Source organism: Pelophylax lessonae (genome assembly GCF_965119305.1).
Source record: "Pelophylax lessonae genome assembly, chromosome: 9".
Classification (NCBI taxonomy): domain Eukaryota; kingdom Metazoa; phylum Chordata; class Amphibia; order Anura; family Ranidae; genus Pelophylax; species Pelophylax lessonae.
Genome location: NC_138776.1, coordinates 236,272,431 through 236,294,011, shown reverse-complemented (window position 1 = coordinate 236,294,011; position 21,581 = coordinate 236,272,431). Strand labels below are relative to the sequence as shown.

The 21,581-nt window shown below is 43.4% G+C and overlaps 1 protein-coding gene and 1 long non-coding RNA gene across 2 annotated transcripts in view; both read right to left on the bottom strand.

Moving 5' to 3' along the window:
- Positions 1-61: 61 nt before the first annotated feature.
- Positions 62-482, bottom strand: LOC309564694. Its single transcript, XR_014225756.1, has 2 exons — positions 371-482; positions 62-340 (listed from the first exon to the last, which is right to left on the bottom strand). It is a non-coding gene; the product is annotated as an uncharacterized lncRNA (long non-coding RNA).
- Positions 483-1,816: 1,334 nt separating this feature from the next.
- The window catches only part of LOC309564523 (fructose-bisphosphate aldolase B-like), a 39,452-nt gene continuing 19,687 nt past the window's right edge, over positions 1,817-21,581 (bottom strand). Inside the window, exons 6-9 of the mRNA XM_082269155.1 lie at positions 18,179-18,262; positions 6,631-6,805; positions 4,180-4,379; positions 1,817-2,223 (exon numbers count right to left, since the gene is read on the bottom strand). Coding sequence (XP_082125281.1) covers positions 2,128-2,223; positions 4,180-4,379; positions 6,631-6,805; positions 18,179-18,262 — 555 coding nt within the window. The 3' untranslated portion in view covers positions 1,817-2,127. The remainder of the gene's footprint in view (positions 2,224-4,179; positions 4,380-6,630; positions 6,806-18,178; positions 18,263-21,581) is intronic.

The following is a 21,581-nucleotide window of genomic DNA, read 5'->3' as shown; positions in this document are numbered from 1 at the left end:
GTGTTCCAAGCCTGGGCCTACAGACTGGCTCCATTTTAAATAAGTACAAAGGACACACAAGTTATTTTAAAATGTTTTATTGGAATGATGTTCCTGGTGTGTTTTGGTCACACGTCATATAGCAGCATTGCAAAAATATTTCACAAATTAAAAAGGGAAGCCCCACCCAGAACTAAAATGCCATTTTCGGACAAGTATGCTTAGTAAAATTGAATTCTGTAGGGTTGTTCTGGCACCTTTTGTGGAATAGACAAGTCAAAGGTGCTTTACTTTTTCAGGATGGTCACTTGTAAAATATTGAATTATTCATTCAGTTTGATGCAAGTTGTGAATTGTTTACCTTTTTCTGTATTTTATGTGAGAAAAAAACAATTTTCTGTGTTACCCCTTTGAATAGAAGTGATTGTTTTACCTTTTGGCCTATAGCGTCCCTATATACCTCTTTTCATTTCATGGCTTCTGTCTGATCTTGCTCAATTTTTTATTTTATTTCTCCAAGTCTTAGACTCCGTTCACACTGGGGCGACCTGTCAGGCGACCTGGTCGCCTGACAGGTCGCCGTAGGTCACCTGCCATAGAGTAGCTGTGGACCCGTTCTAATAGGAGCGACACAAGTCGCTCCGACTTAGAAAAAGGGTCCGGAGCTTCTTTGGGGCGACCTGGAGCGACCTGCATTGACTTCGTAGCGTCGCCCCAGTGTGAACGGGGTCTTAAGCAACTGTTACGTTGGGAAGGAGAGACTGGATTAGTTGGAAGGAAAGGCTTAGCTGTTGTGGCAAGCTATGGAGGACAGGAGAGGCTGAGCTGTATCTTAGTGGGCAGGGGAGGAGAGGCTGAGCAAGTATGTAGGATGAATATGTTAACTTAAACACAGAACCGTATGCTGGCCATACATGGATAATTTTTCCAATCAGCCTACGAGAGTGGATTCCCCCATCCACACCTATGAAGGAATCCTACCCACTGAGCTATTGTATTCTACCAGCGGGCCGATTAGTCGCATGCCCTGATCAAATGAAAATTTACCAGCAGTCTCAATCTAATGATTGACTCTATCTATGGTCAGCTTTAACAGTCAAGTCAGTGAAATCTGGTAGCTCTGAAAATGGTCAGAAATCTAAACTACAGCAGATGTTCCTAACCTGAATTAAACTAACCAATCAAAGGATAATTTAGGAACGGATAACGAGAGATCAGAAATCCACATTTGGATGTGGAACGGTGAGGTACATGTAATTCAAAAACTTCCAAACTCATACGGCTCCTAAAATGAATTTTTAGTCCTGGGTAGGGTGAGGCATTAACACAATAAATGAGATGGATTTTGGTCCTGGTATAGTTATGGCACTTTTCCACTGCAAGTACCGGCTCAGCTCTACTCGGCCCTGCTTGCTTTTCCACTGCTGGTACCGCATGGTATAGTGTCGGAACGGTTCGGTACGGTACAGTATAGGTTTGCTTTTCCACTAAAGTAGTACTAAAGTTAAGTGGGTGGGATAACAACGGGGTGGGTGTGATTCTCTGATCAATCAGTGGCTAGTAGTGACTGCATGCAAAGGATTGTGGGATATGGTACCAGTTTGGTACCTGTTGGAACCACAATCGAGTAGGTACTGTTTTTTCAGAGCCGTACCGTACTGTACCGTTCGGTTCCATGCAGTGGAAAAGCAAACCTATACCGTACCGTACCGAACCGTTCCGACCCTATACCATGCGGTACCAGCAGTGGAAAAGCACAAAAGCGTGCCAAACCGGTACGGTTCTATGCAGTGGAAAAGCGCCATTAGTCTAGCTAAAATGTGGGGAAAATGATGATGTTCCCTACAGATAATAAAATTCCAGTTGTCTCTTCCACAAATGTGCTTTTACTACAAAATTACTTGTTAAGGCCATGCAAAGTACAGCAACCCACAGCAAACTGTTTTCTGTCTGTTGCAATCACAACGGTGAAAGATGTCATCTGATTGGTTGTTATGAGTTACTGCACATTGCATATTGCTCTCTGCATAGTTGCCCTGGAAGCAACTGTTACGACTGGCTCAGTGTGTGAGGAATGGGGCATTAATAACATTCAGGTAACCACAGAAGGAATGTAAAGATGTAACAAGGGGCAGTGGATGGCCGCATTTAATAGGTGTAGCTGGGCTGGAAGAGGGATTCGGAGGAGGCGGAGTCTGAAGATCCAGAGGGTTCATACTTCCCAAGGGATGCCAAACCGTTAATCTGCAATATACAATGGCAATTAGCAGACAGTTAATTAACCTTGTTAAAGACTTCTCATCCCACAATGCACAACCAGAACAGGCTCCATGTAGATCTTCTATACTTAGGTCTATTATTTTAGTTACTGTCGGCTTCATCAGTGGAAGAAGAAGTTGAAGGAAAATCTAGTGTTACTAGACATAAGAACTGATCAGACTATTCTATAGAATAAACACATAAAAAGGAAAAGCTTACTGGTTGCTACAGACAACAAAAACAATTTTGGTTCATAAGAAGTCATCTTGAGTCCAACCACAATGGGTGTGCCACCAAGTGGCAAAAGAGAATAACTAGGATCGCATGCGTTTTTTGGTTGCCACTCTGAACAGTGATGCCTTTTGAAATGGCAGGATCAACAAGGTATTTACTAAAGCCCCGTACACACGCACAGATTGTTGGCCGTAAATTGTTGGCCAACATCCGATCTGCCGATTGTAGGCTTGTTAGTATGATGCTTCCGACAACCAACTGCGAATTTTTGGCCAAAAAAAAAAATCTGGTGTGCATGCTATAAAATTTTTGTTGGCCAACAAAGAACGGCCGATTGTTCCTCAGTCAGTACAGATTTCGGCAGACAAAAATCAGATGAGCAAGACTGGGCATGCTCAGAGAAGAAAAAAACACACTGAAAGTAAACCAGAACAGGACATCACTTCTGAAGTTGGTTTTTGTTGGCCAACAAAAGTCCAGTGCAAGTCTAGAGCACATTTCAACCAACAAACACCACTGGACAAAAGTTGGCCGATCAGTTGGCCAACAATCTGTGCGTGTGTACGGGACTTAAGGCTGGAAAGCTGCATACACCCAGACTTAAGGTAAGCTAGTTCAGCAGGAACCGGCCACCTTCCGATCTGTGTGTAGCCCTCCCAGTTGGACAAAAGCCGATCATTAGATCAGCTTCTGCCAAATGGCCCTGCTGCAAAACCTCCTTTGATCACCTGTGCAACCAAGCCAGCTGTAGCACTGATCTGTGTTTTCTGACAGCAGGGAACTCGGGCTATCAGAACACAGTAGCAATGGGGGGTGGATATTCCTGCATCCAACTTGCTTATGTAGATGCAGGAATACCACCTTCATCACCACCCAGCTCAGACCTAAAGAATGAAGGCAGGCAATGACCTCTGGGAAATGTAGTTACAGCACAAGCAGTCACTTACCTGTCCATGCCTGGTGCTGTTTTAATCTGGGATTTTCCAAAAGCAGTGAAGTATCCACAGCATTTTGCATATTAGATAGTCAAAAATATCTTATATTGTAAAACTGAGGGTCTGTCTACTGTATTATGGTTATATAGTCTTGTGGCTGAACTGTAGAGTAAACTCTACATGGATGGAAGGAATGAATGGATTCCTCCAACATAATCCGTATGGATGGAGGAATACTCACCACTGTGCTATTGTATTCTCACAGTGGGACTTCTCTGCTGTCAGAATACATTGATCAGAGCTGTAGATGATTGGCTGCATGCACTGATACAACGAAAATATAACAACAGTCTAGTTTGGGAGGAGATAATCATTAGATTGGCTTCTTTCTAACGGGACTAGCCAAGGATGGATTCAAATTCAGCCAGTCCCTGCTGAACTGACCAAGTTTTGTGGCTAGCTTTACAGTATACAGTATCTGTAGTTTTGGATGGAGTAGGAAGATGTTAGCGCAAGGGTCCGGTTTTTATTGCTGTCCATGTTCCCCTTGGGAAGATCCACTGTCTTTTTGTCTTGGTGGCCAATGTTACAGAAAGTGATGAGAAATCTAAAATTTTACAGTTTTTGAAACAAATGATGAGGGGAAATATTTCAATCAAGACACCTGGGACAGGAAGTAAAGGGAATTCTCGGCTAGGGAACACCAACAGAAATGAAATACCTGACATGAGTTTGAATTATTCTGCTTAAAGAGTTGAGGAGTTATTCTGACCTTTGCTCTCTTAACAAAAGCTTCCTGTGCCGCTTTCTGATTCTCTGTTTTCCCAACCCAGGCAGAGAGTGCTGAGGCCTGAAGGGCACGGCCATAAGAGAAGGACAGGCGCCAAGGGCGAAGGAGATTGCAGCGGTTCATGGCATTCAGGTTAAGAGATGCCTCTTCTTCACTCTGACCTCCAGACAGGAAGCAGATACCTGCAAGAAATCAATGCAGAGAGAGATATAGTTAGTTTGTGATGCTTGTAGGTTGAGTGACCTAATGGCATTTTTTATCTCTTGGCGCTTGTAGTGGACGGACCCCCTCATTAGTATGGTCATCAACTCTGGTCCCTCTCACTGTTAATCCTTTGGATTTGTTATAGCATGATAATTTTGTGGTCTTTATTAGATGACAGGTCTCATTGAAGTAGGTTTTGGGTATTTACAAATTTTTCTTTATATATAGCTGATTTTAGTCTATACCACAGTGTTTGAGTTTTGGTTTTTGATCCATGGCAGTTGGATGGAACTAGAAAAGAGCCACGCTACAAACATGTGAAAAAAAAATGCATAAATGAATCTGACATGTAACATGGGGAGTTCTTTACTGTTAGGGCTACAAGATTGTGGAATTCTCTACCACAAGAGGTGGTTTCTGCGGGAAGTATGGTGGCTTTCAAAAGACTCTTGGACTTACATCTCAAGGATCAGAACATTCAGGGGTACGAGAGATGATTACGGCCACACACACCTACACAGGTTGAACTGGATGGACTATTGTCTTTATTCAACCTCACCTTCTATGTAACTATGTAAAGTGCTACATAAAAAAACATACCGTGTGAAATATGTAAATGACTGTGCAAAACCAAATAAAGTGCAAAGTGACAAATGTGCAAAAAATGCATATGGAAAAAGAGTAAATGTCCTCAATAGCGTGAATAAAATGTGTTCAAATAAGGAATAGAGTCCATATCCAAAAGGGGCATCCCGTGTTCAGACTGGAAGATTGGCAAAAAGTGTGACCGTCACCACAGGGGAGAGTCAGGAGCGCTTACCATGGTTAGTGGACTCCAATGCCAGCGGCAGAGAGTCATTCAAGCAAGAGGTAATAAAACCCGAGATGACACACTAATCTCCGTATGGTTTTTAAAGTCTCCTCGGTCACATCAAATCTTCACTTATGCATATAGGAACTCGGCTACCCATAGAAAACAAAAAGTCTCCTCATAGCGTAAAACCATCAAAGGAGGACTTTATTTAAAAAGTAGAAAACTTAAATTCTCTCTGCAGTTTACAAGCGATTCAACAAGGATCGGATTTAACTATCTATACAAACGGAACCTGAAAGAGCTGAGCAAGGTCTTCCTACTGGATTTTCTAGATCCACCATCTGTACTTCTTCCCAAATTTGGCAGAAATTGGAACTATAGGCACAAGCTTCACCAATGGAATATCTGATGTTATAGGCAGGTACCTCAACCTTTATTTGTACATATAAAGCCAAACTATAAATTTGGTGCTTTAAGACTCGGTTCACACTACCGCGACCATAAGTCGACCCATGACGGAGCGACTTTTTACATCGACTTTACCGCGACTTCAGCGCTACTTGTGAATTATTTAAAGCGACTTATATGATTGGCCAAATTGTATTTGGCCAATCAGAATATGATGTGTTGTGACCCAATTCCCCTTTTCTGTTTTTTTTTACTCATTTCCTCCTTGCCCACCAGTGCCACGCATCAGTGTCCACCAGTGCCACGCATCAGTGTCCACCAGTGCCACGCATCAGTGTCCACCAGTGCCACAAATCAGTGTCCACCAGTGCCACTGCCCACCAGTGCCACGTATCAGTGTCCACCAGTGCCACGTATCAGTGTCCGCCACTGCCCACCAGTGCCACTCACACAGACCAGGCAGAGATAATGGTATAGGAACTGTAGGCATGGCTGCAATGTGGGGAATGCCTGACTAATCTTTCTTCTTCCTGGAAAGTCTGATAACAAGTCGCTTGACAAAAAATAAGGATCCGACTTGGAGGCGACTCCCATTGAGGTCTATTGGCACAAGTCGGATACAAGTCGCCTTGAAGTAGTACAGGACCCTTTTCTGAAGTCTGAGCGACTTCAGTAGTGCATATTAAGACGGCTCTCATTTATTTACATTTCATTTGTTATGACAAGCGACTTGAGGGCACACAAGTCGCCTGACAAGTCGTACTAGTGTGAATGGAGCCTAATGCTTTCATTATGAAAATTGCCATTACTGATCTGCTTTTTTAATGTTGCAAACTCCAGGGCTGTCATTCTGATCCTGGCTTTAATATCTGGCATCAGTGTCCCACTAGGTAGTGATGCCAGGATCAGGTTAACACTCGTGGAGCTTCTACCATTCGAAATGGGCCAGTGATTGTAGCCTCATATCTCAATCCTAACAGATTCATTTTGACAAAAGCCTTATTTACCTGGGACTGCAGAAGGGACCGTTCGTCTCAGGGCAGTAACAGTTGACATAGCGACCTGCTCAGGTGTAAATTTTTGAGGGGATGATTGTCCTCCTGTCACCATGTTGGGCTTTAAGAGAGTGCCCTCAAGATACACATGATGTTGGATTAGGGCATGGTACACTGCAGACAGGACCTGCAATAAAAGACATACATTTATATAATGTACTGTAGGTATATGGCAGCATTAACCATGATTATAGAAAAGATTTGATCTCTATTATCCTATTCATAGTTGGGTTTTGCTGTCGTCCCTGGATAAATATTGTATAAGATTGTTGGTACCTCAAACCAATGTTGAATGGGATTTTTAAGGCAAGTATAGAAAAATTCAACGAAAATGTAAAGAAAAGAAAATTTAATGATAAGAAAACATGTACAAGGTAAGTACAGAAGTGATGGGGTTATAGACCCTTGTGAAGGGGTGAAATAGATAGAAAATTGTGACACATGGTAAAGGTGACTTTAGGATATCTCTCTGTTATTCCAGGCCTCCTGCTTGGACTTTCAGAGAGTGTCTCCTATGTTCCCAACGCGTTTCGGCTCATATAGGGCCTTTCTCAAGGGTGTCAGTCACCAATTCTGTAGGTTTAATACAGATAGGGTGTTAAATAGCTCATATTTGCACCACCTGATTTTATTCAATGTGGTGAATACTTTAGAAAATTATACATACATATATTTGTTTTAAATCCTTATGTGTTGGGGTGGTTCCCTTCTTAGCACAACGAGAATCTATGCGGCTTCCTGAAAACATATATTGTAAGAATATATATCAAATATAAAGATTTCATTTTTCTTGTGATGGTGTATTTTAAATTGGTCAAACTGTACATACATATACATATGGTTCTATGGAAAAAGGTGGGTGCTGCGAATCTCACCAGGTGGTTGTGTAGGTCAGGTAATATTCCTGGGTCTATCCCTCATAGTAGGGTTTGTCTTACAATATATGTTTTCAGGAAGCCGCATAGATTCTCGTTGTGCTAAGAAGGGACCCACCCCAACACAAGGATTTAAAACAAATATATGTATGTATAATTTTCTAAAGTATTCACCACATTGAATAAAATCAGGTGGTGCAAATATGAGCTATTTAACACCCTATCTGTATTAAACCTACAGAATTGGTGACTGACACCCTTGAGAAAGGTCCTATATATATGAGCCGAAACGCGTTGGGAACATAGGAGACACTCTCTGAAAGTCCAAGCAGGAGGCCTGGAATAACAGAGAGATATCCTAAAGTCACCTTTACCATGTGTCACAATTTTCTATCTATTTCACCCCTTCACAAGGGTCTATAACCCCATCACTTCTGTACTTACCTTGTACATGTTTTCTTATCATTAAATTTTTATTTTCTTTACATTTTCGTTGAATTTTTCTATACTTGCCTTAAAAGTCCCATTCAACATTGGTTTGAGGTACCAACAATCTTATACAATAAAGCATTAACCATGATTATTACATTGTATTCCAATGCTATCTAGTAAGTGGACTCCAGTGAAAGAATAAAACACATTTTGAAATACTTTTGTCCTACTGTTTCATTTTTTGTCATTCACCAAAAAATCTGTACATTCTATTTACATATGAGCAGTATTTTATTACCACTGTAAAATAAGAAGTATGTTTAATTAGATGATGGAATACTCTCCACATCTCTCTTTTTCCTCCATACCACCACAGTCTTGGAGCCAACAGAATCACTGGAAATCTTATCAGTCACTTCTATTAGTATATGAAAGCAAGTAGGGTTTCTCTACCCTCATTCGGGAGCTCCGAAAGCAAAGGCACTTCACATCCTTCCTCCGCTCCCACACCACTTACACCCGCTCTCCCCCAACGTTTCGCCAGCTGCGTGATGTCACAATGTGAATGGAGATAAAGTGGGGTTTTGTCTTAACATAAACTTCAGTGATTTTTGGAGGCCGTCAATGATGACCTTCCTCCATAAATGTGACTGTGTATAAGTGACTGAAATAGAACATAACACAAATTAGTATAGTTGTGAAAACCTTGGAAGACCTTGTCTGCATGTTTTATTTTCAGTCAGTGACTCAAAGTTTTGACGTCAAAAAGTCAACACAACAGCAGAGCTACTGCCTTTTACGACAAGCTTCTTTAAAAAAAAAAAAAAAAGTACTTCATACTGTATAACTGTCATCCCCTGACCAATGAGAATGCATCAGTGACAAACAATGGAAACTTGTGGGACTTAATGCTGAGATCAGGGAAGTCAGGCACATTAACGGAAAAAAAACACCATCATGAATAGCTGCACCAGGAAGGCCTTCTTGGCCAAAAAGGTTAGAAGCAAGCAGCACTTTCACTTTTATAATGTAAAAACAGCCAGAAGGTTTGCTTTAACCACTTAAGCCCCAGAGGATTTGGCTGCTGAAAGACCAGGGGGTATTTTGCAATTCGGCACTGCGTGACTTTAACGGACAATTGCGCGGTCGTACGACGCTGTACCCAAACAAATTTGACGTCCTTTTTTTCCCCACAAACAGAGCTTTCTTTTGGTGGTATTTGATCACCTGTGCGATTTTTTGATCATGCGCTACAAACAAAAAAAGAGCGTCAATTTTGCAAAAATAACAATATTTTTCACATTTTTTTTATATGAAATTCCCCAAAAAAAAATAATAAAAATTTAACATTTTCGGCCAATTTGTTTTATGCTACATATGTTTGGTAAAAAAAAAAAAAAAATTTGCAAAAAGCATATTTTGATTGGTTAAGTAAGTTATCGCGTTTACTAACAAAGGGAAAGATTTTTGTCATTTTTGTTGGTTTTGTTGTTTTTTTTTTTTTACGCGTAATAGCGGCGATCTGCGATTTTTTTGCGACATTGCGGCGGACAGATCGGACCCTTGACTGACATTTTTGACACTTTTGGGGTTACCAGTGACATTACTGCAGTAAACTGTGATTGGCTGTGGCTTGAGCTGTAGGAACAATGATCAACGGTTCTACATAGTAGAACCGTATGATCATTGTTTCTACACAGGGGAGAATGACAGGCGGCTTGTTTACACTAGCCGCCTGCCTTTCTCCCTCTCCCCCGACGATCGCTGAGTGACCGGCGGACATCGGGTCCACGCGCGGGGGGGGGGCGTGTCCGGGTCCACGCGCGCGCGGGGGGGGGGCGTGACCGCGCGGGAGAGAGCCCAGAGCCTCACAGGCTAGTGACGCAACGATACATCACTCTGCCTGTGAGGGGCTGACCGTTGCAGTATATGTACTTGCGGCGGTCGGCAAGTGGTTAAGCAGATGCAAACCTAGCAATTGAAATTAGAGCAACAAATGGAGGCAAGTATAGTGTGCAAACTATACACAGTATTCGCTGATTGAGCAAAACTAGCCAGGATCTTCAGGTCAGCAGGGCCTGGTTCAAACTCCATCTGGCAACATTCCCAGACTTCTCCAATAACCAATATCAATGCAAAAAAACAAAGGTTAATATTCAACAAGGGTGTGGGAAAGAAGCTACACAGTTCAAGCATGAACTAAAGAAAAAGGAGTAGGGAAAGGAAGTCCTAAAAGTTGCACATCACAGCAAAACCCTGTTGGGAGGTGTATGACAGCCTCAGACTGGGCTCCACATCGGCCACGCCCCAATGTGTTTCACTCCACCCCAATGTGTTTCACTCCGCCCCCGGGGCTTAATCATGGGGATCATCATGCTGTGATGTGAAACTTTTAGGACTTCATTTCCCTACTGGATGTTTTGAGGTGGGATGAGCTCTGTCCTTGTCATGCAAGAGGAGCTGGTGGAGCCTTAAGCAGGACTTGTAATTTTTAATGTGGGTCACTAAAGAAAAATAGTGCTGGGAATATTTTGCGTTTCTGCCTTTTCTTTCTGGTAATAGCAATTTTCCAAAGTATTACTATGTTTGTCCATGCAGTCTTGAGATTTACACACCTCTGTAAGATTGTACAACTAGCCTGCTGACCTGATTTTTCTATGCTACAGTAAAGCAATAAAGTTACATCACCTTGGTCTCCCCAGACTGATTGGGCAGTGTAGGAGCAGCAGGAGGTCACCTTTATCCTCATACTCCTCTTTCTCCTGATATGTTCTTTACCAGCACATGTGTATACAGCACACCTTATTGGCTCCTAGTTCTGCCCCTCCCTCTCTAAGTGCTGCTCTACAAAGGATTACAAAAGACAGTTACCAAGTCAAATTTAGGTACTTATACTAGCTGCATTTGAGCTGGGTACACTTTTTTCATTTTTTTTTTTTTCGTCCAGCCAGCGAGTTGAAAAAAGAAAAAAAGAAAAAAAAAAAAAAAAAAAAACACACACACACACAACACGGACAGATCTCTCTCCCACTGAGACATTGTAGTCTGATAGGGGGGCTCCCGCTCTATACTCTCAGAATATACTGAGCAGTGCTTGCAGCCATCCACTACGAGCGCTGATCGAAAACTGGTTTTCTGACAAGACCGAAGCCAATCGTTGGACCACCTTCTGTAAAACCTGTCCACACAGACCATTCAGTAGGAACCGGCCGATTTTCGGCCCATGTGTACCAGGCTTTACAGATACATTTCAATATTTTTAATGATATCTACACACAAATACACACTATATTGTCAAAAGTATTGGGATGCCTGCCTTTACATGAACTTTAATGGCATCCCAGTCTTAGTCTGTAGAGTCCAATGTTGAGTTGGCCCACCCTGCGCAGCTATAACAGCTTCAACTCTTCTGGGAAGGCTGTCCACAAGGTTTAGGAGTGTGTCTATGGGAATGTTTTACCATTCTTCTAGAAGTGCATTTGCAAGGTCAGGCACTGATATTCGACGAGAAGGTCTGGCTAGCAGTCTTCACTCTAATTCATCCCAAAGGTGTTCTATCGGGTTGAGGTCAGGACTCTGTGCAGGCCAGTCAGGTTTCTCCATCCCAAACTCACTCATCTATGTCTTTATGGACCTTGCTTTGTGCACTGGTGTGCAGTCATGTTGGAACAGGAAGGGGCCATCCCCAAACTGTTCTCAGTTGGGAAGCATGAAATTGTCCAAAATGTCTTGGTATGCTGACACCGTAAGAGTTTCCTTCACTGGAACTAAGGAGCCAAGACCAACCCCAGAAAAACTACCTCACACCACCAAATGAATGGACCAGTGCACAAACCAAGGTCTGTAAAGACATGGATGAGCGAGTTTGGGGTAGAGGAACTTGACTGGCCTGCACAGAGTCGTGACCTCAACCCAACAGAACACCTTCGGGATGAATTAGAGCGCAGACGGCGAGCCAGGCCTTCTTGTCCCAACATCAGTGCCTGACCTCACAAATGCATTTCTCGAAGAACGGTCAAAAATTCCCATTGACACACTCCTAAACCTTGTGGACAGCCTTCCTAAAAAAAAGTTGAAGCTGTTATAGCTGCAAAGGGTGGGCCAACTCAATATTGAACCTTAGGGACTAAGACTGGGATGCCATTAACCACTTAAGCCCCGGAAGATTTTACCCCCATTCCGACCAGGGGGTATTTTGCGATTCGGCACTGCGTGAATTTAACGCACAATTGCGCGGTCGTGCGACGCTGTACCTAAACGAATTTGACGTCCTTTTTTTCCCACAAACAGAGCTTTCTTTTGGTGGTATTTGATCACCTGTGCGATTTTTTGATCACGCGCTATAAACAAAAAAAGAGCGTCAATTTTGCAAAAATAGCAATATTTTTCACATTTTTTTATATGAAATTCCCCCAAAAAAAAATGTAAAAATCAAAATTTTTAAAAATTTTCGGCCAATTTATTTTATGCTACCTATGTTTGGTAAAAAAAAAATCGCAAAAAGCGTATTTTGATTGGTTTGCGCAAAAGTTATCGCGTTTACTAACAAAGGGAAAGATTTTTGTCATTTTTGTTGTTTTTTTTTTTAATGCGTAATGGCGGCGATCTGCGATTTTTTTTGCGGTACTGCGACATTGCGGCGGACAGATCGGACCCTTGACTGACATTTTTGACACTTTTGGGGTTACCAGTGACATTTCTACAGTAATCAGTGCTATATATATGCACTGTTACTGTAAAAATACACTGGTAGTGAAGGGGTTAACTTTATTTGGAAGGGAGGGGCTGTGTGTGTCCCTAGGGGCGTGGTTTCTACTGTGATTGGCTGTGGCTCTAGCTGTAAAGACACTGATCAACGGATCTACATAAAAGATCCGTTTTATCAGTGTCTTTGCAGCGAGGAGAATGACAGGCAGTTTGTTTACACAAGCTGCCTGACATTCTCCCTCTCCCCCGCCGATCGCCGAGTGACCGGCGGACATCGGGTCCGCTGGTCACACGCGCGGGGGGGTCCGTGACCACGCGGGAGCGGGAGCGCGCCCCGGGGGGCGCGCGCTCGCTCCCTAGACCCTCACAAGCAAGCAACGTAGCCCTACGTTAGTTTGCCTGTGAGGGGCTGACCGCCGACGTAGATAGTCGTGCGGCGGTCGGCAAGTGGTTAAAGTTCATGTGCATTTAAAGTCCCAATACTTTTGGTAATTTAGTGTATATAAAAATTTGGTGTTTTTTTATCTGCTTGAAATTTTAGCTTTTAAAGATAATTGTTGAGAGAAACATGGAATGTTCCATTACTGACAACTTTTCAAGGTGCTTAATCAAGTGACGTGACACTACATACTATACACTTATCCCAGGTCAATGACTAAAGGGCCATACACACTATAAGATTTTCTGAAGACTTTTTCCTTCAGACTTACCTTTTCTATGTAGTGCAAGGGCCTGCCAGATTGCATACAAATTGAAAGTGTTTAGGTTTGACCTCATATTATATGGTTTTGGTAAATCTAAAAGGAAAAAGTCTTCAGAAAATCTTATAGTGTGTATGGCCCATAAGTAATGAACAAAGGATATGGCTGACATCAAAAATGTTTTCATCTTCAAAACTAAGCCAGGTCCTTCTTTCTATCCTGACATGTCCCCTTCAAAACATCCATCCACTTCATAAATTTTTTTTTTTTGAGATTTCATTCAGTGTTTACTGTCCATTAAGTTCTCCTTTTTTTTTTTCTTTTTTTAACCACTTGCCATCTGCTCACGTTGAGCCTACTGCGGCAAAGTGGTTAGTTATCGTCTGGAGACGTAGACCTACGTCGCCAGACACTCCCCTTTCTCGGCGGCAGTCACAGCGGGAGTCGGGCCAGGGGAGGAGCAGCAGCGATCGCCGCTGCTCTTCCCCGATCGTCGGGGAATCCAGTGTGGAGATCCGCCTGCTTGTGTAAACACAAGCGGGCGGATCTCCTAAGTGACAGGCAGGGTCAGATTGCAGGGTTCAGCATAGTTGAACCCTCGATCTGTCCTTGTGTCACACAGTCACCTCCCCCCTCAAATGTTAGTAAGCACCAGGCATACATTAACCCCTCCCTCTCCAATAAAATTAACCCCTTCCCTGCCAGTGTCATTTGTACAGTAACAGTGCATATTTATAGCATTGATTACTGCAGTAATGTCGCTGGTACCCCCAAAAGTGTCAAAAATGTCAGTCAAGGGTCCGATCTGTCTGCCGCAATGTCGCAGTCCTGCAAAAAAAAAAAAATCGCAGATCGCCACCATTACACGTTAAAAAAAAAAAAAAAAAAAACAAACACCAAAAATGACAGAAATCTTTCCCTTTGTTAGTAAACGCAATAACTTTTGCGCAAACCAATCAAAATACGCTTGTTGTGATTTTTTTTTACCAAACATAGGTAGCAGAAAACAAATTGGCCAAAAATTTAAAAGAAATTTTTTTACCTTTTTTCGGGGGGGAATTTCATATAAAAAAAAAAAAAAGTTAAAAATATTGTTATTTTTTCAAAATAAACGCTCTTTTTTTGTTTATAGCGCAAAAAGTAAAAATTGCACAGGTGATCAAATACCACCAAAAGAAAGCTCGGTTTTCTGGGGAAAAAAGGACGTAAATTTTGTTTGGGTACGGCGTCGTACGACCGCGCAATTGTCCGTTAAAGTCGCACAGCGCTGAATCGCAAAAAAGTGGCCCAGACGCAAGACAGCAAAATCCTCTAGTGGTAAAGTGGTTAAAGGTTTAGTCTACTTTCTTATATAAAAAGGTCTGGAGAGCAGCCCATTCCTTTGCCCATGCAAGACCAAGTACTGTAAAAGGTTTACTTAACTCCTTCTTCCCAAGCAGCATGTGCCCACCTTTCCTCACTCCAATGCTGCTCAGAAAGGGCTATGGACTCCTTTGTGACTTGGCCAACCAGGAGGCATCAGTACTGTCACAAGAGAGAGGGACAGTAATTCATATGCTTAGCCATTCCTCTGTATTTCATTCCACTCCTGATAGTCCAACAGAGTGGGGGGGAGCAATGGGAGGTGAATATATACTGCACTGGAATGGTGAACCTTTTATTTTGCATTGAATTGGCAAGAGAGTGTTTTAGTTTAGGTTTCATTGGAGGATTACTATGAAGAGTGGCAACGCTCGTGTTATAGCAAGGGGCAAAATGCTTTGAGATTGGCAAAAAACAGACTGAAAGCTATAAAAAAAAAAAAAAAAGAAAAATACTTCATACTACTTCAGAAGCACAAACAATACACTCTACAACACTTTTTGACCCGTTGAGGATGCTTTATACACATGGTACCCAGGTACCCCCCCAGGAGGATTGATTCTGATACTGGTGAATCAGTAGATTTAAGCACAGCAAAGTGCTTAAGGATTAGGCAAGAGGATAGTTGGATAGGCAAGAGGATAGTTAGGCTCTGGGTGGTCAGAACCAGAAAATGAGAGCCAAAAGAAACCAGGAAGTTTATTCAGCAGTGGTGTATTTAGGTTTTGTACTGCCCTAGGCCTGAATAAACTTGTGCACCCTCTAATTTGACTAACATACTGGCAGGTATGACCACTTTATGGGGGGTGCCAGATTGATTTGCCTCCTGGACCCTGCCCTCCGGCCCAATTTGCCCCATAAGACTGGCACTATACTAAAAGTGTAGCGCAAGCCGGCGGGGACCCTTTTCGTGCTGGAGCCAGGAGGAGGCTGTTTTTTTTTCAGTACGGGGTGCAGCTTTTTGCTGCCCCCCTGCAAAGTGCCGCCCTAGGCCTGGGCCTTGTTGGCCTAGGCCAAGATACAGCACTGGTATTCAGGTGTAGCCTAGGTCATGGCGGGTAGAGGTGGATCAGAAATCCAGAACCTGGCAAGGTCAGCTATCACCACAAGAAAATAGGGAAAGACTGCAACTAGAAGAGACAGACTCCAGCAGGCACCAATAAGAGGGCAAGGTGCCTTTAAATAGACAAATAGTATCATTTAGCACTGGGGACCAGGAGCACTAATGTATGTTTTTAGAATAATGTAGATAGCTACCAGGTAATTGGTTACCATAATCCCGTCATAAATTGAAAAAGAAACCCCCTTAGGTTTGTGGGACTTTAAGGGTAACAGTAAAGGCTCTCTTAAGAGAAATTTTTTACGTGTAATAAGTATAAAATTTATTTTGAAAAGGTGTAGTTATAACAAATAATCATCATAAACTGTACATATTTGTAGTCATAGACTCGAAAAAAAGCATGAATGATACAATACAGTTATAGGTACATAGCAGAGTCCAACGCGTTTCAAACTGTTTGTTTAGTACATAAATCTTCCTCAGGGAATCTGCATATGTTCCTGAAATACATAATTGAATATAAATTCCAAGAAACAGAATATACATAGGCATTTTACAATGAAAGGTTTTTTGTACATGAAAAAAGTATTATTTGCATCTGCGACCACATGTTGCCCTGAAAATGCCCTGGAAAGCCTATTGCTTATCCAGGATACCCCTAGAGAAGAAACCTACTCCCAAAGATTAAGGGGGGAAAAAAGAAAGAAAAAAGAGGGGGGGGGAAGGAAAGGGGGAAGGGGGAGGGAAGGGGAAGGGGGAAGATAAAGAGACCCCTTGTGTTAAGGAACATACCTGCAAAACAATAGAGCCCAATAGGGTTCCCCTTCGGGGGGTAAAACTCCCATGCGTTGAGAGCTAGAGTCAGGTATAAAGATTAATTCTGTATCTGAAACAGCGAGTATATTTATAGGAAACTGTCAGAGATCCTGGATTGATGTAAGTATGTTTGTAAATATACTTACAATACTTTATACCTGACTCTAGCTCTCAACGCATGGGAGTTTTACCCCCCGAAGTGGAACCCTATTGGGCTCTATTGTTTTGCAGGTATGTTCCTTAACACAAGGGGTCTCTTTATCTTCCCCCTTCCCCTTCCCTCCCCCTTCCCCCTTTCCTTCCCCCCCTCTTTTTTCTCTCTTTTTTCCCCCCTTAATCTTTGGGAGTAGGTTTCTTCTCTAGGGGTATCCTGGATAAGCAATAGGCTTTCCAGGGCATTTTCAGGGCAACATGTGGTGGCAGATGCAAATAATACTTTTTTCATGTACAAAAAACCTTTCATTGTAAAATGCCTATGTATATTCTTTTTCTTGGAATTTATATTCAATTATGTATTTCAGGAACATATGCAGATTCCCTGAGGAAGATTTATGTACTAAACAAACAGTTTGAAACGCGTTGGACTCTGCTATGTACCTATAACTGTATTGTATCATTCATGCTTTTTTTCGAGTCTATGACTACAAATATGTACAGTTTATGATGATTATTTGTTATAACTACACCTTTTCAAAATAAATTTTATACTTATTACACGTAAAAAATTTCTCTTAAGAGAGCCTTTACTGTTACCCTTAAAGTCCCACAAACCTAAGGGGGTTTCTTTTTCAACTAATGTATGTTTTTGTGCCACACAGTATAGGAGTGTGTGAACACATGGATGCCATGCCGGTGTTCCGTGAGAATTACCTACCCGTGAGAAAAACCTACCCTCGTCACTTCCGGTTGCACGGCACTGTATGTAATGCAGCGTTTACATTAAAACAGCTGTGCTGCAATACTACTGATCTCCACTCCTATCCCTGTCACTTCCCTCATCTCGGCTACTAAATATTAAAGCGGCGGCGGGTGTATGAGAACATAAATCACAGAGCCGAGAGCCGCTTTTATATTTACTAGCCGAGAGCAGGGGAGTGACAGGGACAGGAGCGGAGATGACTTATATAGAAGCCCAGCTGTTTTAATGTAAGCGTGGCGTGGGTAGGTTTTTTTCACGGACACCGTGATTATTTCCTACTAGTGCGCATGCGCACTAGTCAGGTCCTCAGCTGTTACATCAGGTATCCGGGGCTGTGGGCATGCGCACTGCTCAGCTGTTCCTGGCCGGAAGTGACGAGGGTAGGTTTTTCTCACGGGGTAGGTAATTCTCACGTTACACCGGGACAAGGTCATCCAGCGCCCAGGGCAAGGATGCCAAACTGCACCCCCCCTTCCCTTAGGGTAAAGGCCCATCCCTGCAATAAACCATCGCCCACCCCTTGTCCCGGCCCTGCATGGATGATAGAAGTAGGGCAGTAAATGTTTTACAGCCTTCACTTATGACTGAAATACCACTTTGGCCTTGGTAAACCTGCAAGCCTTCTCACCTTTTCTGTTTCATACTGGCATCTTTGGAGGTCATGTGATCCATCGGACAGAATTTCAGGTTCCACGATTGGCACAAGACCGTTCTGCAAGACATATAGATCGACAGCTTGTTAATACAGCACTTCATTTACATAGCAAAGGCACATCATTCATATCAGTTGTATGTTGGGTTGAAAAAAAAAAAAAAAAAAGACACTAGCCTATCTAGTTCAACCAAATGAAAAAAGCAAAGAATAGATAACCTCTGTATACACAAACCTGCACCCACAGTTGATCTAGAGGAAGGCAAAAAAAACCCCAATAAAGCATGATCCAATTTGCTCCAGTGGGGAAAATACCATTCCTTTATGATCCCCCCAGAAGGCAATAGGACATTTTCTGGATTCACAACCCCTGGTGTTATTACCTATAACTATTAGTATCCAGTTATATTTTATGCATTTTGAAATACATCCAGCTCTTTATTTAAAAACATTCTACAGAGCTGGCCAGAACTAGTTCTTGAGGGAGTCTATTCCACATTTTCACAGCTCTTACTGTAAAGAAGCCTTGATGTATATGGAGGTTAAAGGGATTGTAAAGTCTCCTTTTAAAAACAAAAATAGACAAACATTATATACTTACCTGCTCTGTGCAGTTGGTTTTGCACAGAGTGGCCCAGATCCTCCTCTTTGGGGTCCCTCTTCTGTGCTCTTGCCCCCCCTTCCTGCTGAGTTCCCCCACAGCAAGCAGCTTGCTGTGGGGGCACCCGAGCCCAGTCACAGCTCCCTATGTCCATTCAGACATGGAGCCGTGACCCAGCCCTTCCCCCTCTCTCTCCTGATTGGCTGACTGGCTTTGATTGACAGCAGCGAGAGCCAATTCCGTCTCGCTGCTGTCTTAGCCAATGAGGAGTCCCAGGCAGCTGAGAAACTTCTGCAACATCGCTGGATAGAGATGGGCTCAGGTAAGTTTTAGGGGAGCTGCGGCACACAGAAGGTTTTTTAACCTAATGTAAAGAATGCATGAAGATAGAAAAAAACCTTCTGTCTTTACAATCCCTCTAAGGCCCCTTTCACATGGGGTGGAATCCAATTTGGTCAGTATTGGATCTGTGCGCTAATCCCCCACTGAGCAGAGCAGAGTGGGTGGATGACAGGTCTGCATCTACCTGCCTCCGAGTACCATCCCTTGGTTCCCCCCTACCCACCTCCGAGTACCATCCCTTGGTTCCCCCCTACCCACCTCCGAGTACCATCCCTTGGTTCCCCCCTACCCACCTCCGAGTACCATCCCTTTGTTCCACCCCCTACCCACCTCCGAGTACCATCCCTTTGTTCCACCCCCTACCCACCTCCGAGTACCATCCCTTGGTTCCCCCCTACCCACCTCCGAGTACCATCCCTTGGTTCCCCCCTACCCACCTCCGAGTACCATCCCTTGGTTCCCCCCTACCCACCTCCGAGTACCATCCCTTGGTTCCCCCCTACCCACCTCCGAGTACCATCCCTTGGTTCCCCACTACCCACCTCCGAGTACCATCCCTTTGTTCCACCCCCCTACACACCTCTGAGTACCATCCCTTGGTTCCCCCCTACCCACCTCCGAGTACCATCCCTTGGTTCCCCCCTACCCACCTCCGAGTACCATCCCTTGGTTCCCCACTACCCACCTCCGAGTACCATCCCTTGGTTCCCCACTACCCACCTCCGAGTACCATCCCTTTGTTCCACCCCCCTACCCACCTCCCAGTACCACCTATCTTAGAGAATACAGAACCAAGTATTATTTTGTGGTGTTATGCGGAGTTCCACCCATTTTTGTGTTTATTAAAAGTCAGCAGCTACAAACAGTGTAGCTTCTGACTTTTAATAAAACACACGCTCATCTGTCCCACGATCTAGCAATGTGGCCGGCAGGAGCCTTGGTTCTCTCCCTCTTCTTCCCTTCGGCGCCGGCATCTCTAGTATGGGCACCCTGCGGCTTCACAGTGGGGTGTGCACTGTGCATGCGCGAGTCGCGCTGCGCGTCCTGTGTGGACGGGCAATTTTCTGGGACCTGTGATGTGTCCCAGAAGATTGCAGGGAGAGAAGAACTTCCGCTCGAGCCACCTAGGTGGCCCGAGCGGAAGTGAGTACCTGTCAAATCTAGGTACCCGCTCCCCCCCAAAAAAAAAAAAGCCAAATGTGGAATGTCAGGGGGTCAGGAGGCCTTAAAGTGGAAGTTCCACTTTTGGGTGGAACTCTGCTTTAAATAATTTGTATGCATTTTGTTGATAACAAAAAAAGCAGTCAAATAGATCCTCTGCAGCCAGCAACAATAGAAGCCCAGCAACAACAGACCCCATCCCATCCACACTAGATCCCCCTAGCAATAACGATCTATTTAGGAACAATAGACCCCACCAAAGCAACATTAGACCCCCATCACAGCAACATTAGACCCCCCAGCAATAACAGATCCATTTAAGAACAATAGACCCCACCCCAACAACAACAGACCCCATCACAGCAACATTAGACCCCTCCAGCAATAATAGACCCCCAGCAACAATATATCCAGCTAGCAGCAAAACACTCCAACTCAGAAACAATAGATCCCCCATCAATACAAGATCCCACAATAGTTTCCTCACATAACATTATACCCCCAGCAAAAATGGGCCCCCTGTTACAAAATACCACCTCAACAACAATAGACCCTCTGGCAGCAACAACAGATCCTCCAGCAACTATAGACCTCTCCCTCAACAGTAGATCCATCCCAGCAACAATTGGCCCCTTAGCAACATAAGACACCCCCTAGCCACAACAGACCCCTCCCATGCAAAAATGGATCCCCCAGCAGCCAGCATCATAAGATTTCCAGCACCCCTTGCCATTACATACATTCAGTGCTGAAGGTGCTGGAACTGCGTTCCCTCATGTTCCTACTGAAAAAAAGCCCTGATAATAATAATAATAATATACTCAGGCTATTACCCCTTAAGAGGGTAATTGAAGGAAATGGCCTCACACCAAGGCCCCTTTGGGGATATCTGGCTAATGTTGGTTGGAAAAAGCAGCCCATGCTATAATAAACTGCTCTAGACAAAAGTAAACAGGAGAAAGTGTGAGATTAGAGTCCCTTTATTGCTGAATTTTAGACATTGCACTGTGCACAGAGCTGCACCATATCATGATCCAGGCTCTGATAAGCCCTCTGTTGTTGCTCTCACTGGAATTCCTAATGGGGGTTAATGGCAGCTACAGAGCAATGGAAAAACAGCTTAATCAGCTCTGTTTGTTCTGTACAGAACCTTTGTGTGTCAAAGAGGCAGGGAGTGACATAAAACTCACCAGGGACAATACAGATCACACCACCAGCCCAGTGCTGAAAAACACTACAACCAAAATTAAAGAGACTGCCACCAACTTAAAAAAA